Source organism: Chelonoidis abingdonii, chromosome 15, assembly GCF_003597395.2.
Source record: "Chelonoidis abingdonii isolate Lonesome George chromosome 15, CheloAbing_2.0, whole genome shotgun sequence".
In the NCBI taxonomy this organism is placed as follows: Eukaryota; Metazoa; Chordata; order Testudines; family Testudinidae; genus Chelonoidis; species Chelonoidis abingdonii.
The window spans coordinates 476,561-491,693 of NC_133783.1; the positions used below are offsets into that span (position 1 = coordinate 476,561).

Sequence of the window (15,133 nt, forward strand, 5' to 3'; positions counted from 1 at the left end):
CTTGTGTGACCCAAGTTCTTGGTCCCTCAAAACCTTCAGAACTAAGTGGGGGAAACCACCCAGCCAGAGGACCAGTGCAAAACCAACCTAGCAGAACACTGCAATTAGCTGCTGGCCAGAAACCTCAACAAGCAAGCCTTAAAACAGCTCCTTCCCCCATATTGCCTGCATGGGTCACTGTGGTTCTCCAAAAGACCACATCAAATAAAGCGTGAAAGCAGAAAGCTGGAGCCCTATGGTGCAAATTCCTTATTGTCAGTCCCTGAAAAGGTGAGTACCTACCTGTGGTCATCTGCTACAGCCTTAAAGGTAACTGAAAGAACCTTATACAATTGCATTTGTCAAATCATGGCCAGCAAAGCTGGTCCATGCAGTAAGATACCTAACAGACCCAGAATCCCTGCAAACCAAAGCCCCTATCTCTGTAGACAGTTGTCTACCTATTTCACAAACAAAATTGCTAGAATCAGAGGACCTCACTGCAACAAAGGTAACTTCTCCAGAGCCAAGGTTGCCTCCCGTTCTGCCTCCTCTGTGGAATTTAGACCAATTCTATGGATAGAGACCCTGGAAGCTCTGAGGTGTATCTGGCCCACCTCTTCTGAAATTGCTCCCTGTCATTCATGCCTGGTCAAGACCACCAACGAATACTTTATATCAGACCGTAAACTCTTCTTTGGAAGAGAGCTTGCAGATAGAATCATAGACTTTAAGATCAGAAGGGACCACTAGGATCGTCTAATCTGACCTCCTGCACAGCACAGGCCACAGAATCTCACCCACCCACTCCTGTATCAAACCCCTAATCTATGTCTGAGCTATTGAAGTCCTCAAATCGTGATTTAAAGACTTCAAGGTGCAAGGAATCCTCTGGCAAGTGACCTGTGCCCCACGCTGCAGAGGAAGGCAAAAAACCCCCAGGGCCTCTGCCAATCTGCCCTGGAGGAAAATTCCTTCTCAACCGCAGATATGGCGATCAGCTAAACCCTGAGCATGTGGGCAAGACTCACCAGCCAGACACCCAGAAAAGAATTCTCTATATTAACTCAGATCCCACCCCACCTAACATCCCAGCACAGGCCATAAGCCATATTTACTGCTAATAGTCAAAGATCAATTAATTGCCAAAATTGGGCTATCCCATCATACCATCCCCTCCATAAACTTATCAAGCTTAGTCTTGAAGCCAGATATGTCTTTTGCCCCCTACTGCTCCCCTTGGAAGGCTCTTCCAGAACTTCACTCCTCTGATGGTTAGAAACCTTCATCTGATTTAAAATCTAAACTTCCTGATGTCCAGTCTATATCCATTTGTTCTTGTGTCCACATTGGTACTGAGCTTAAATAATTCCTCTCCCTCCCTGGTATTTATGCCTCTGATATATTTATAGAGAGCAATCATATCTCCCCTCAGCCTTCTTTTGATTAGGCTAAACAAGCCAAGCTCTTTGAGTCTCCTTTCATAAGACAGGTTTCCCATTCCTCGGATCATCCTAGTAGCCCTTCTTGTACCTGTTCCAGTTTGAATTCATCCTTCTTAAACATGGGAGACCAGAACGCACACAGTATTCCAGATGAGGTCTCACCAGTGCCTTGTATAACGGTACTAACACCTCCTTATCTCTACTGGAAATACCTCGCCTGATGCATCCCAAGACCGCAGCTTTTTTCACAGCCATATCACATTGGCGGCTCATAGTCATCCTGTGATCAACCAATACTCCAGGTCCTTCTCCTCCTCTGTTACTTCCAACTGATGATGTCCCCAGCTTATAACAAAATTCTTGTTATTAATCCCTAAATGCATGACCTTGCACTTTTCACTATTAAATTTCATCCTATTACTATTACTCCAGTTTACAAGGTCATCCAGATCTTCCTGTATGATATCCCAGGTCCTTCTCTGTATTGGCATACCTCCCAGCTTTGTGTCATCCGCAAACTTTATTAGCACATTCCCACTTTTTGTGCCAAGGTCAGTAATAAAAAGATTAAATAAGATTGGTCCCAAAACCGATCCCTGAGGAACTCCACTAGTAACCTCCCTCCAGCCTGACAGTTCACCTTTCAGTATGACCCATTGTAGTCTCCCCTTTAACCAGTTCCTTATCCACCTTTCAATTTTCATATTGATCCCCATCTTTTCCAATTTAGCTAATAATTCCCATGTGGAACCGTATCAAATGCCTTACTGAAATCAAGAGGTAAATTAGATCCACTGCATTTCCTTTGTCTAAAAAATCTGTTACCTTCTCAAAGAAGGAGATCAGGTTGGTTTGGCACGATCTACCTTTTGTAAAACCATGTTGTTTTTGTCCCAATTACCATTGACCTCAATGTCCTTAACTACTTTCTCCTTCAAAAATTTTTTTCCAAGACCTTGCATACTACAGATGTCAAACTAACAGGCCTGTAGTTACCCGGATCACTTTTTTTTCCCTTTCTTAAAATAGGAACTATGTTAGCAATTCTCCAGTCATACGGTACAACCCTGAGTTTACAGATTCATTAAAAATTCTTGCTAATGGGCTTGCAATTTCATGTGCCAGTTCCTTTAATATTCTTGATGAAGATTATCTGGGCCCCCGATTTAGTCCCATTAAGCTGTTCGAGTTTGGCTTCTACCTCAGATGTGGTAATATCTACCTCCATATCCTCATTCCCATTTGTCATCCTACCATTATCCCTAAGCTCCTCATTAGCCTCATTAAAGACTGAGGCAAAGTATTTGTTTAGATATTGGGCCATGCCTAGATTATCCTTAACCTCCACTCCATCCTCAGTGTTTAGCGGTCCCACTTCTTCTTTCTTTGTTTTCTTCTTATTTATATGGCTATAGAACCTTTTACTATTGGTTTTAATTCCCTTTGCAAGGTCCAACTCTACATGGCTTTTGGGCCTTTCTCACTTTATCCCTACATGTTCTGACCTCAATAAGGTAGCTTTCCTTGCTGATCCCTCCCATCTTCCACTCCTTGTAGGCTTTCTGCTTTTTCTTAAATCACCTCTCTGAGATGCTTGCTCATCCAGCTTGGTCTACAACTCCTGCCTATGAATTTTTTCCCCTTTCTTGGGATGCAGGCTTCTGATAGTTTCTGCAACTTTGACTTGAAGTAATTTCCAGGCCTCCTCCACCTTTAGATCCACAAGTTCTTCAGTCCAATCCACTTCCCTAACTAATTTCCTTAATTTTTAAAGTTAGCCCTTTTGAAATCAAAAACCCTAGTCACAGATCTATTTTTTTATCCTTCCATTTAGTTTGAAACTGAATTAGCTCATGATCACTCGAACCAAGGTTGTCCCCTACAACCATTTCTTCTATGAGGTCCTCACTACTCACCAAAACCAAATCTAAAATGGCATCCCCTCTTGTTGGTTCAGCAACTACTTGGTGAAGGAATCCATCAGCTATCGCATCCAGGAAAATCTGAGCCCTATTATTATTACTAGCACTTGTCCTCCAGTCTATATCTGGGAAGTTAAAGTCTCCCATGATCACACAATTCCCATTAGTATTTACTTCATTAAAAACATTAAAGAGGTCTCTATCCATATCCAAATCAGATCCCGGTGGTCTATAGCACACCCCAAGCACTATCCCAGGGGAGGCTCTAGTAGCTTTCTTCCCCAATGTGATTTTTGCCCAGACAGACTCTGTCTTATCCATTCCAATCCCTTCTTATTTCTTTACAGTCTACCTCATCATTGATATACAATGCTACTCTACCGCCTTTGCCTTTATTTCTGTCTTTCTTAAACAGCACATACCCTTCAATACTTGTACTCCAGTCATGACTACTATTCCACCATGTTTGTTATCCCTATAATATGTGGTTTCACTTCCTGTACCAGTAACTCTAGTTCCTCCATTTTGTTACCTAGGCTCCTCGCATTGGTGTACAAACATCTTAATTTTTGCTGTTTGGCTTTGCTCACATTCTTTACCTGATTAGGCCCAGACATTCTACTGCCAGTATCACCTGTTAGACTGGTATCTACATTATCCTTCCTCCTTATGTCCATTCTCCTACCCACGGCTGTATCCTTTCTTACTTCTTTTTCTTCCCTCTCAGTGTTAAAATCCGGCATGGAGATTACCGGGACATCTCCCAACCATCCCCCTCACCACCCAACCATTCCAAGTTTAAAGCTCTCCTAATCAGTTGTACCAGTCTCCATCCTAGAAGTCTATTTCCCTCCCTACTCAGATGAAGTCCATCCTGAGAGAAGAATCCTCTGTCCATGAATGCCTCCCAGTGGCCAGACATCCCAAAGCCCTCCTTATAGAACCACTGCCTGAGCCATCTGTTGATCGCCATAATCTTGTCACACCTTTATTGCCCTTCTCTAGGAACAGGCAGTATCTCATTGAAGATCACCTGAAGCCATCTTTCAGAAGCTTCCACTTAGTGCTAATAGCTTACCAACCTTTGCCATGTTTCCAATCTCACCATTTTTGGCCAAGACATTGAAAAGTTGCTGGCTTCCAAGCTCCAGTAGAGTATGTCCTCTGTCAGTGGCCTGGGTTCCACAGTCAGATTTCAGGCCAAAACTCTGTTCAGAAACAACTCTGCTGGGGCTGATAGATGAACTTCTTATTTTAGACAGGAAATAAATTCCTTTGCTGATACTAGTAGATCTCTCAGCAGCCTTCAGTGTATGAGCTCTGCTGTGCTTTTGGTGAACACTAGCGATTTGGGGACTAACTATGGTTGAGATCCCAGAGAATTGTAGTAGGAAACCACTCCCCATCACCCATCCTGTCTCAGGCAGAGTCCCCCACTCTTTCCCTCTTTAACACCTATTTTGAGTTGCTGAGTGATCATGAGACACCATAGACTTGTGTGTCAGCAACATGCAGATGTCACAACTGTATGTTTCCTCCACTGATTCGACTGCTGCCATCATCAAGATGTCTCAGCCCCTAAAAGATATCAGCAGATGGATGAGAGTAGTTGGCTCAAGCTCAGTATAAGAGAGACAGAAATGATGATAGCAGGAAGGGACACAATTTGAGTGATTTCATACACTAAACTCACCAGTGATCAAGGGCATTGGATTGTCCATGTGACACATAGTTTCAGGGTCATGCCAGACTCACCTTTGCTCCTGGACATGGAAATTGCCAAAAGGACAAGGAATGCCCTCATCCATATCTGGACCTCTTCCGCCTCTTGTTTAGATACAAACTACATTTTCATTATCCCCAGGTTAGACTACTGGAGTTCACTGTGCATTGGGCTCAGCACAGTCACCACAAGAAGGCTGAAATTGACACTCCACACGGCAGCTCCCCACATTAGCAGCAAAAGCCTATGCAAACATATCACACACATGTTTTGTGGACTCTTGCTTCTTCACATCAGAGTAGTGTTCAAGATACTACTTTTCAGCTCTGAATGGATTGGGCCTTGGCTACTTTAGAGTTCTCCTTATCCTCCAGGACAGCTATGCTGCACAGGAATGATGCAGTTGGGTAGACCAAGGTTAGATTGTCAGGCACTGGGGGGAGAACCCTCTCTAGGCTGAGCCCCACCTGATTGTTCTTATCCAAAAGTAAGATGCGTGTTTTCAAGAGAATTTTTGCCCAGGAATGGGGCACATGTGTAATAAAAAATCTGAACACACGTACACCTGGATCTGAGGGTGGGGAAAAAGGAAGACATAATAGTTCTAGTTTATGTCCAATCACAGGAAAATCCATCCTCTACGTGAGAGTCTGCATACTGTCTGAGAGCTGATGGCTTTTGCTCCTTTTTTTCTACATTTAGCATTACAGATAGTTAACTTACTTAGCTGTCAGGAATAGTATCCCCGATAATGTCACGGCAAACCTGGTGGCTGAACTTTGTGACTTTGTCCTCACCCACGGTTATTTCAGATTTGGGGACACTATGGATCTTCAAGTCAGCAGCACTGCTATGGGTACCCCATGGCCCCACAGTATGCCAACATTTTTATGGCTGACTTAGAACAACGCTTCATCAGCTCTTGTCCCCTAATGCCCCTACTCTGCTTGCGCTACACTGATGACATATTCATCATCTGGACCTGTGGAAAAGAAGCCCTTGAGGAATTCCACCATGATTTCAACAATTTCTGTCCCACCATCAGCCTCAGCCTGGACCAGTGCACACAAGACATCCACTCCCTAGACACTACAGTGCTAATAAACGATGATCACATAAACACCACCCTATACTGGAAACCTACTGACCGCTATACTTACCTTCATGCCTCCAGCTTTCATCCAGACCACATCACGTGATCCATTGTCTACAGCCAAGCTCTGAGATACAACCGCATTTGCTCCAATCCCTCAGACAGAGACAAACGCCTACAAGATCTCTATCAAGCATTCTTAAAACTACAATACCCACCTGCTGAAGTGAAAAAAACAGATTAACAGAGCCAGAAGAGTACCCAGAAGTCACATACTACAGGACAGGCCAACAAAGAAAGATACAGAATGCCACTAGCCATCACCTTCAGCCCCTGACTAAAACCTCTCCAAAGCATCATCAAGAATCTACAACCTATCCTGAAAGACAGTCCCTCACTCTCACAGATCTTGGGAGACAAGCTAGTCCTTGCTCACAGACAGCCCCCCAACCTTAAGCAAATACTCACCAGCAACCACACAACAAAAACACTAACCCAGGAACCTTTCCTTGCAACAAAGCCCGTTGCCAACTCTGTCCACATATCCATTCAAAGGACACCATCATAGGACCTAATCACGTTAGCCACACTATCAGGTCTTGTTCACATGCACATCTACCAATGTGATAAATGCCATCATGTGCCAGCAGTGCTCCTCTGCCATGTACATTGGCCAAACCAGACAGTCTCTACACAAAATAATAAATGGCCTCAAGTGAGACATCAAGAATTACAACGTTCAAAAACCAGTCAGAGAATACTTCAACCTCCCTGAACGCTCAATTACAGACCTCATAGTCGCAATTCTTCAACAAAAAAACTTCAAAAACAGATTCCAAAGAGAAACTGCAGAATTGGAATTAATTTGCAAACTGGACACCATTAAATTAGGCCTGAATAAAGGCTGAGAGTGGATGGGTCATTTCACAAATTAAAAGCTATTTCCCCATGCTAATTTTCCCCTACTGTTACTCACACCTTCTTGTCAACTGTTTGAAATGGCCTATCCTGATTATCACTACAAAAGGTTTTTTTCTCCTGCTGATAATAGTCCACCTTAGTTGATTAGTCTCGTTAGAGTTGGTATGGCAACCCCCATTTTTTCATGTTCTCTGTGTGTATATATATATATCTTTCTACTGTATTTTCCACTGCATGTATCTGATGAGGTGGGTTTTAGCCCATGAAAGCTTATGCCCAAATAAATTTGTTAGTATCTAAGTGCCACAAGTACTCCTGTTCTTTTTGCTGATACAGACTAACACTCTGAAACTTAACTTACTTTCTAACTCTCCTCTTTTTTGTATTTGCATTTTGTTGAGCAGGTCTATAAAGCACTACTTCCTAATGGACCAAGGAGATTTCTTTGTTCACTTCATGGATCTAACAGAAGAGGAACTGAAAAAGCCGGTAGATGACATTATACCTACTAGATTAGAAGCTTTGCTTGAATTAGCCTTGAGAATGAGCACTGCCAACACAGACCCATTTAAAGATGATTTAAAGGTAAGAGTCTATATAAGGAGAAAATGATCTGAAATAGAGCAGTGAGGCCCATCCATGTCCTAGAAAAATCCATATGCTTTAAAGAAAATTGTAAAAGCAAAGCAAAGAATCCTAGAAAATATAGATGGAAGAAAAAGCCCTCTTCAGCTATCTCAGGATACTCTCCTTTCCACTTCCATCTCTGCTTCATTATTGACTCCTGTGCTAAAGGGATGAGGTGGACTCAGTATTGCTGAGTGGGTACTTTCACTTTTATTTCTAGCTCTGAACCCCATAGCCCAAAATAATAAAATGAACTGTTTGAGTCAATTAGTAGCGTCTGTCTATCTATTATGTTCAGAAACTTTAGCATGAAAGTCCCAAGAACTTCTTGAACCTTTAGTCAGGTCTAGCTGTCCAGTAGTAACTGACATTCAGCAGAGATGGATCTTTGCTGGCCCTTGTTTAGCTCTCTTGAAGGTAATGATCTCTCCACAAAACATCAAATTGACCATTCTTCTATCTGTTCATGCTCTAATGTCACCAGAGCTGACACTGCTGATTAGCTCATCAACAGCATGATGGATAGTGTATCAGTCGCTATTACTTAACTGGGTGTTGTTTTCAAGACTTGAGAATGAATCTAACAACACTCCATACAGTGCATTCAGGCCAGTCCTCTTGCCACACGTCTGTAACTAAACAATAATAGAAAATGTCCAGCAACATCTTTTTCCTGCTCTTTGTTTCTTTACAGATTGACCTGATGCCCCATGATCTCATTACACAGCTCTTGAGAGTTCTGGCCATTGAAACGAAACAGGAAAAGGCCATTATCAATGCTGATCCCACAGAGCTCACTCTCAGTGGCCTAGAAGCATTTTCTTTTGATTACATTGTCAAATGGCCTCTGTCACTCATTATAAACAGGTAAAGTATTAGGCCACAAAGGAAAACCACAGACCTACTTCTGCACAGAACTCATACAGTAGTTAAAAAAGCAAGACAAAACAACAGAATGTCTCTTTCTTGGGAGATGTAAACTACCTAAGTTAGTGATACATAAAGGGGCAGCACTGAGATCATTTACTTCCATTGCTATGCCTGTTAGATCCTTGGACCATGACTTTATCTGCATTAAAACACTGCCAAATTATTGGTTATATGACAAAAATACCTGAGGTGTCTTTAGAATTTCAGGCTTCTCTTTTAAACTATATAAAAACATAAAACTTAGCTGGAAATGCTAGCAACATTTTATAACTTAAGGTTGCCTATGTATTTCCAGTCTAACTCTCACCGCCCCTTATTGTAGTCACTCATAACTTTCTGAAATGGTTGCCTTTCAGGCAGAAATACTCCAAATTAGGTCTGTGCTTGAAGGTCAATTCTTGTTTTAGAGTTTGAGCAAATGGATCAGCCATATTTTGAATGAGAGAAGAGTTGGGGAAATACATTTCCCTCATTATTTTTAAAAAAAGGCACTTCTGTAGTAGTTCTTAAAACAAAATGGAGGGGTGGTATGGGCAAACCATTATCATTGAGAAATGCCTTAAGTGTTGTGGTGAAAATTGTTTTTTATTTGACCAAGTTACGATAGTTTGAAAATTCCACTTAAGCTGTGGCATAGTCTCCTGCCTTCACTAGCAAGTGCTGATGTAACCCACACACTTCCTGGATGCGGTGCTCTGTCCCAGCTAGTGGCACCAAGACCACTAAGAGAGAGATTGAGGGTATGTCTACACTGCACGATTATTTCGAATTAGCTTAAACCGATATTACAAAACAGATCTAATAAAATCGGTTTAGCGCGTCCACAGTGGGATCCCGAAATCGATTGTTTGCGTCCATGGTCCAAAGCTACCATCGATTTCAGGAGCGGTGCACTGTGGGTAGCTGTTCCTCAGCTATCCCATAGTTCCCACTTCCGTGTTGAGAGCACAGTGCCTGATGGGGCAGAAAACATTTCCCCGGGTGGTGCTGGGTACAGCCTCACCCCTCCCTTTGTGAAGGCAGCAGACAACCCTTTGGCGCCTTTTTCGCGGAGTGCATTGAGCAAACGCCATAGCACAGCAATCTTTCCCTTTTTTTTTTCACGTGGTGGTGGGGGGAAATAAACTGAGGAGCTGTTCCCTGAACCACGCCAGACACTGTGTTTGAACCTACAGACATTGGGAGCTCAGCCAAGAATGCAAATAATTTTCAGAGACTGCTGTGGACTGTGGGATAGCTGGAGTCCTCAGTACCCCCTCCCTCCCTTCATGAGCGTCCATTTGAGTCTCTGGCTTCCCGTTACGCTTGTCACGCAGCGCTGTGTATCCTGGAGTTTTTTATTCAAACGCTTTGGCATTTCGTGTTCTGTAACGGAGCTGCATACAACAGATTTGTCTCCCCATACAGCGATCAGACCTAGTATCTCCCGTACGGTCTATGCTGGAGCTCTTTTTCGATTTCAAACTGCATCGCCAGCCGTGCTGATCAGAGCTCCACGCTGGGCAAGCAGGAAATGTAATTCAAAAGTTCGCGGGGCTTTTCCTGTTTACCTGCCCGCTGCATCCGAGTTCAGATTGCTGTCCAGAGCGGTCAGTGCTGCACTCTGGGATGCCGCCCGGAGGCCAATAACGTCGATTTCCGTCCACATGAACCCTAATCCGAGTTATCACTATCGAATTTAGCGCTACTCCTCTCGTTTGGGAGGAGTTCCGAAATCGATTTAAGGAGCCGTTTAACTCGATATTAATGACGACGTCGTGTGAACGGATACAGCGTTAAATCGGTATATCGGCCATTAAACCGATTTAAAGTCGCAGTGTAGACCTGGCCTGAGTCTGCTCTGCAGCTTTAGCTAAGGGCCATATGGATTTTAGCTCATGCAATAGAGCTTATGTATTTAGCTCCAGAGGTCCCAGGTTTGATCCTGACAACTGGGGTCTGTCAGTGTTACATTGACAGTCCTGCCTGTGACATACGAACAGATAGGAGGTTGTTCTTTCAACAGCAAGGAACAAAATGAGTTCACCTGGAGTCCCAGAATTAGCTGTTAATAAGTGACCAAAATGGTATATCCTTTAATCTGGACCTCGCCTTTTAAAAATCCAGGTGTCTGACTCTTTTCTTCTATCATTAGAGAGGCTCTAGACTAAAGTCTGCTTTGTTATGAGGGCTATACTTAAAAAGCATATGTTCTGTGAGATGATCCCCTCATGTTTCTGCTTTTGGGATGCAAGTCTCTGCTGCAGAGCTTTAGAATTCTGCAGAAAGCTGCATCTGTAGATTGGGGCACAAGGGCCTCTTTGTGGCACTGAACGTTTGGTGTCCAAAGATATTAACAGACATGCCAGTCCCACCCACCTCTGTTCCCCCTTTTAATGCATTGACAGCAAGTAGAGGAACTGTCACTGTGTCCAGAGCCTGGTCCTTGGCCACGTCTTTCTCCTTTTTCTCTTAAAAATCTTGGTGAAAAGTAGAAAAATTAGCACTAGTTTTTAGTGTAGTTGGTACACTGCTGCGTGCTTTGGCATCTGCCAGCCTTCTAGCACTCCTTCCCCAGACACGGATGAGTGTGTTTTATTCAAAACTGTGCAGAACAGTCAGGTGTGTATGTGCGGGGTGGGGCGGGTGTGTGGCTGACTGGCTGTTCAAGGTGTTGGGGAGTTTGAGGAAGGGGTGCTGCAAGACTGGGATCACTACTGGGGCAATTACGATTCTGGTTGCATTAGTGGTGAGTAGTGCATCTCTGGCTGGAGGAGTAAAATGTATGTCATGTTAGATGCCTTAACTTTTTATTTCCTTGCTTTGGTGGTTTTGTATTATGTATGATGTACAGAGCAACCTTATCTTGTCTGCTAATTAGAATGAGGTTGAATCTTTATTATCTTCATTCTTCCTGTGTTCTATTTCCAGGAAAGCTTTAACCAGATACCAGATGCTTTTCAGACACATGTTCTATTGCAAGCACGTGGAGAGACAGTTGTGCAATGTTTGGATCAGCAATAAGGCTGCTAAGGAGTACTCACTACATTCAGCTAAGTGGTATGGCTTTTTTACTCCCACTGGAGCATTGTGAAGTTTTTTCTTCCTCTTAGTGGTTACACATTTTAACTGTCCATTGTTCTGGTCCTTTTGCTAAGTCATTGTACATGCTTTTGCCAGGCGAAGAGCAAACTGCAGTTGTTTTAAGCAGCATTTCAGCATCTGATAGAAAACCTGCTGATTAATTCAGACCTTGTACTTGATGGTTATTCTTCTTTAAAGAGAATTTAGTGCTAGTAAAGGTTTAGTAAAGTGTACCCACTCCCTCTGAGGTCTCTGGTGGTCTTAGCCACCAATAAGAAAGATGACAGGGCAATAGGTGTCTTCCCTGAAATCAAAGTGTGCTAAAACACTCAACCTGTTTGGCAGAAAGCTGGCCTGCAGTTCAGGATCACTAACCAGTTGGCATTGGTGGGGCAGTACAACTTTAACTTCTGGGACAATATATTAAAATTTATAGACATATTGCCAAAGGATGCAAGACAGGAATTTCTCGGTTGCTGGATGAGGGAAAGTTATTGGCTAGAACCTCATTTCAGGCGGGGTTGGATGCTGCTGACTCTGCTGCTAGGGCATGGCGTTGGCCATTTCAATGCACAGATGTTCATGGCTCCAGTCATTAGGTCTCCCTCAAGAGGTCCAACAGACTTTCCCTTTGAAGGGTCATCCCTTTTTCTCCAAGCAGACGACATGACAAGCTGCATAGTCTGAAAGACTCCAGGTCAACACTTAGATCTTTGGGCACATATATACCAAGTAAAAAGCAGTTTTGTCCTCAGCAGCCACACTGCTATTTTGCTTTCACACCTTGCCACTAGGACCTAGCGAGAAAGAAGAGCAGAGGATACAGGGGAAGACCTCCCCCTTCTTCAGTAGCTGCTAGTTCATTTTGGCAAACTGGGAGTGCAAAGCAAACACTTTGTGTTTATCAAAGACAGCCTACCAGTTTCCATAGTACCAGCCTCTCCTACTCCTCTGTTTACCAACTAGCTATCACACTACCCGAATGTTTGTTCTTGCCTCACCACAGACCAGTGGGTCTGAAGCACAGTGGAATTGAGATACACCCTTTAGTTCATTTCTATCCCCCCTTTCCCACTCCCTTCCTTATCCATCTTCAGGGACCGCTCTCATGAGGAAGTTCTCCTTTGGGAGGGGCAGTGCCTCCTACAGTTGGGAGCCATAGAGGAGGATCCACAGTTGCACAGAGGGAAGGGGTCTTATTCCCTCTGTTTCCTGATCCCAAAAGCAAAATGAGGCCTTAGACCCATACTAGACTTGTGACACCTCAACAAACATCTGAAAAGGATAATGTTTTGCACAACCATACTGGCTTCCATTATCCCCTCCCTTGGTCCTGGAGACTGGCATTTTGCACTCAGCTTAAAAGATGCACATTTCCTTATGGCAATACAAAAGTGTATGGTAGCAGTGGCTCCTTTCCTCAGAAAATCAGGAATTTAAGTGTTCTTCTTCGAGTGATTGCTCATATCCATTCCAGTTAGGTGTGTGCGCACCGCGTGCACAGCCGTCGGAGAAACTTTTACCCTAGCAACACTCGGCGGGTCGGCTGGGCGCCCCCTGGAGTGGCGCCACCATGGCAAGTTTCTCCACGCTGTGGCACGCGTTGCCACACACCTAACTGGAAATGGCATATGAGCAACACATCTCGAAGAACAACAGTTACAGAAGGTGAGTAACCGTCTTTTTCCTACCTTGGATGACTGGTTGGTGAGAGGATGGTTCCAACGCCAGGTGCTATCCAGTATGATTGTGATCCAATCCACCTTTGACACGCTAGGCATCAACGCAGAGAAAGTCAGTCCTGTCTCCTGGACAAAAATAGAGTTCATAGGAGCAGTCTGGACTCTCCAAAAGCAAGGCCTTCCTCCCCAAGTATATAAGAATGACCCTACTGGGTCAGGACCAAAGGTCCATCTAGCCCAGTATCCTTGTCTTCTGACAGTGGCCAGTGCCAGGTGCCCAGCGGGGAAAAACAGGTTTTAAATCATCGAAGTTGATCATACCCCTGTCACGCCATTCCCAGCTTCTGGCAAACAGAGGCTAGCGACACCATTTTAGACTATGCTGGCCAGTTTGCTTTAGATTGAAGGTTTATCCCAGCCGTGACAGTGCGAAATTGCCTCAGGCTTCTTGCGCCCATAACAGTTTTTGCAGAAGATTAGACAGATATATTCGTATTCACTCATTCATTCAGCCAAGACAGATTCCTCAAGGTATGTTAAACATCTTCCCACATAATCAGATGTCCTTTACTAAGCTTGGGACATTATCTGGTTCTTCAGGGTTCTAATACAAAACCCCTTTTGTACCCCATGCCACATACTCACTTATGCATCTGTCTTTGAAAACTGCTTCCTAATTGCAGGCACCTCAGCTGCAAGAGGATCAAGAATAGGCATCTAAATAGTACAAAAACCTCCTTTCACAAATTTTCTTTTAAGGCAAAGGTCACACCGAGACCACACCAAAGTTCCTCCCAAAGTAGCCTCGTCCATTCCATTACTAATAACAGTTCATTCACCTCCCGCCATCTTCCAAAATTCTGACCCTAACAACAAGAGCAATATATGCACACTCTCAATGTCAGGAAAGCTTTTGTGGCATCTATTTGGATAGAACCAAAGACTTTAGGAAAGCTCCTAATATATTTCCTCTCGAATTGCAGACAGATTTCAAAGGGATTCTGCAATACCGAATCAGAGATTTCCAGATGAATATTGTAACTGCATATAACTATTGGCTATCTGCACGCAATCTGCAACCTCCATTCTTGGAATCCAAAACTGATTCACATGAGATCCGCTTCTCTTCTGTAGCCTTCATGCAAAAATGTTCCACTGACAAAAATTGTGCAGAGCAGCAACGGTGGGCATTGCCTCATCATTTTCAGGGAATTTATTGAATGTTACCCATAACTCAACATGTGATGCCATGTTTGCCTCCACGTATTAGCATCAGTAAGTATACTCGACCTGCCCCACCCCTCCATCAGGGATACTGCTGTAGAGTCACCCACAGATGAGCACCATAACGACACATACTCAAAGAGAAAGAATGAGATTATTCACACATGTAAGTAACTGTGCGTTCTTCAAGATGCTGTGTCCCCATGGGTGCGTCCACGACTCCTCCTCCTCCCGCTACTCTTGGAGATTCTCAATAAGCGGCTCGGGAGTAGAAGAAGGAACTGAGGCGGTTTGCCCACGCAGTACTAGGTAGCCTCAAGCAGGCACAGGACGAGAAGCGCAAGTGTGCATCCAACATGGAGACTGCTCCCTAAATCCGATCAGAACCGCAGGGATGGGAGATACACTTAAGTGGCACATCCCTAAGGACTCTCATCGCAAGAACACATTACTGTACCACGATTAGTAATCCCTTCTTCTCTGGCTGCCTTCCACATCACCCAAGGCTTCTGGTAGTGGAGATA

General features: G+C 43.8%; 1 protein-coding gene across 2 annotated transcripts in view; it reads left to right on the forward strand.

Annotated features, from left to right (window-relative positions):
- Window positions 1–15,133, forward strand: part of TUBGCP2 (tubulin gamma complex component 2) — a 90,579-nt gene that overhangs the window by 44,106 nt on the left and 31,340 nt on the right. For both annotated transcript variants that reach the window (XM_032796461.2, XM_032796462.2), the window contains exons 11-13: window positions 7,488–7,668; window positions 8,405–8,577; window positions 11,551–11,679. In XM_032796461.2, coding sequence (XP_032652352.1) covers window positions 7,488–7,668; window positions 8,405–8,577; window positions 11,551–11,679 — 483 coding nt within the window. The remainder of the gene's footprint in view (window positions 1–7,487; window positions 7,669–8,404; window positions 8,578–11,550; window positions 11,680–15,133) is intronic.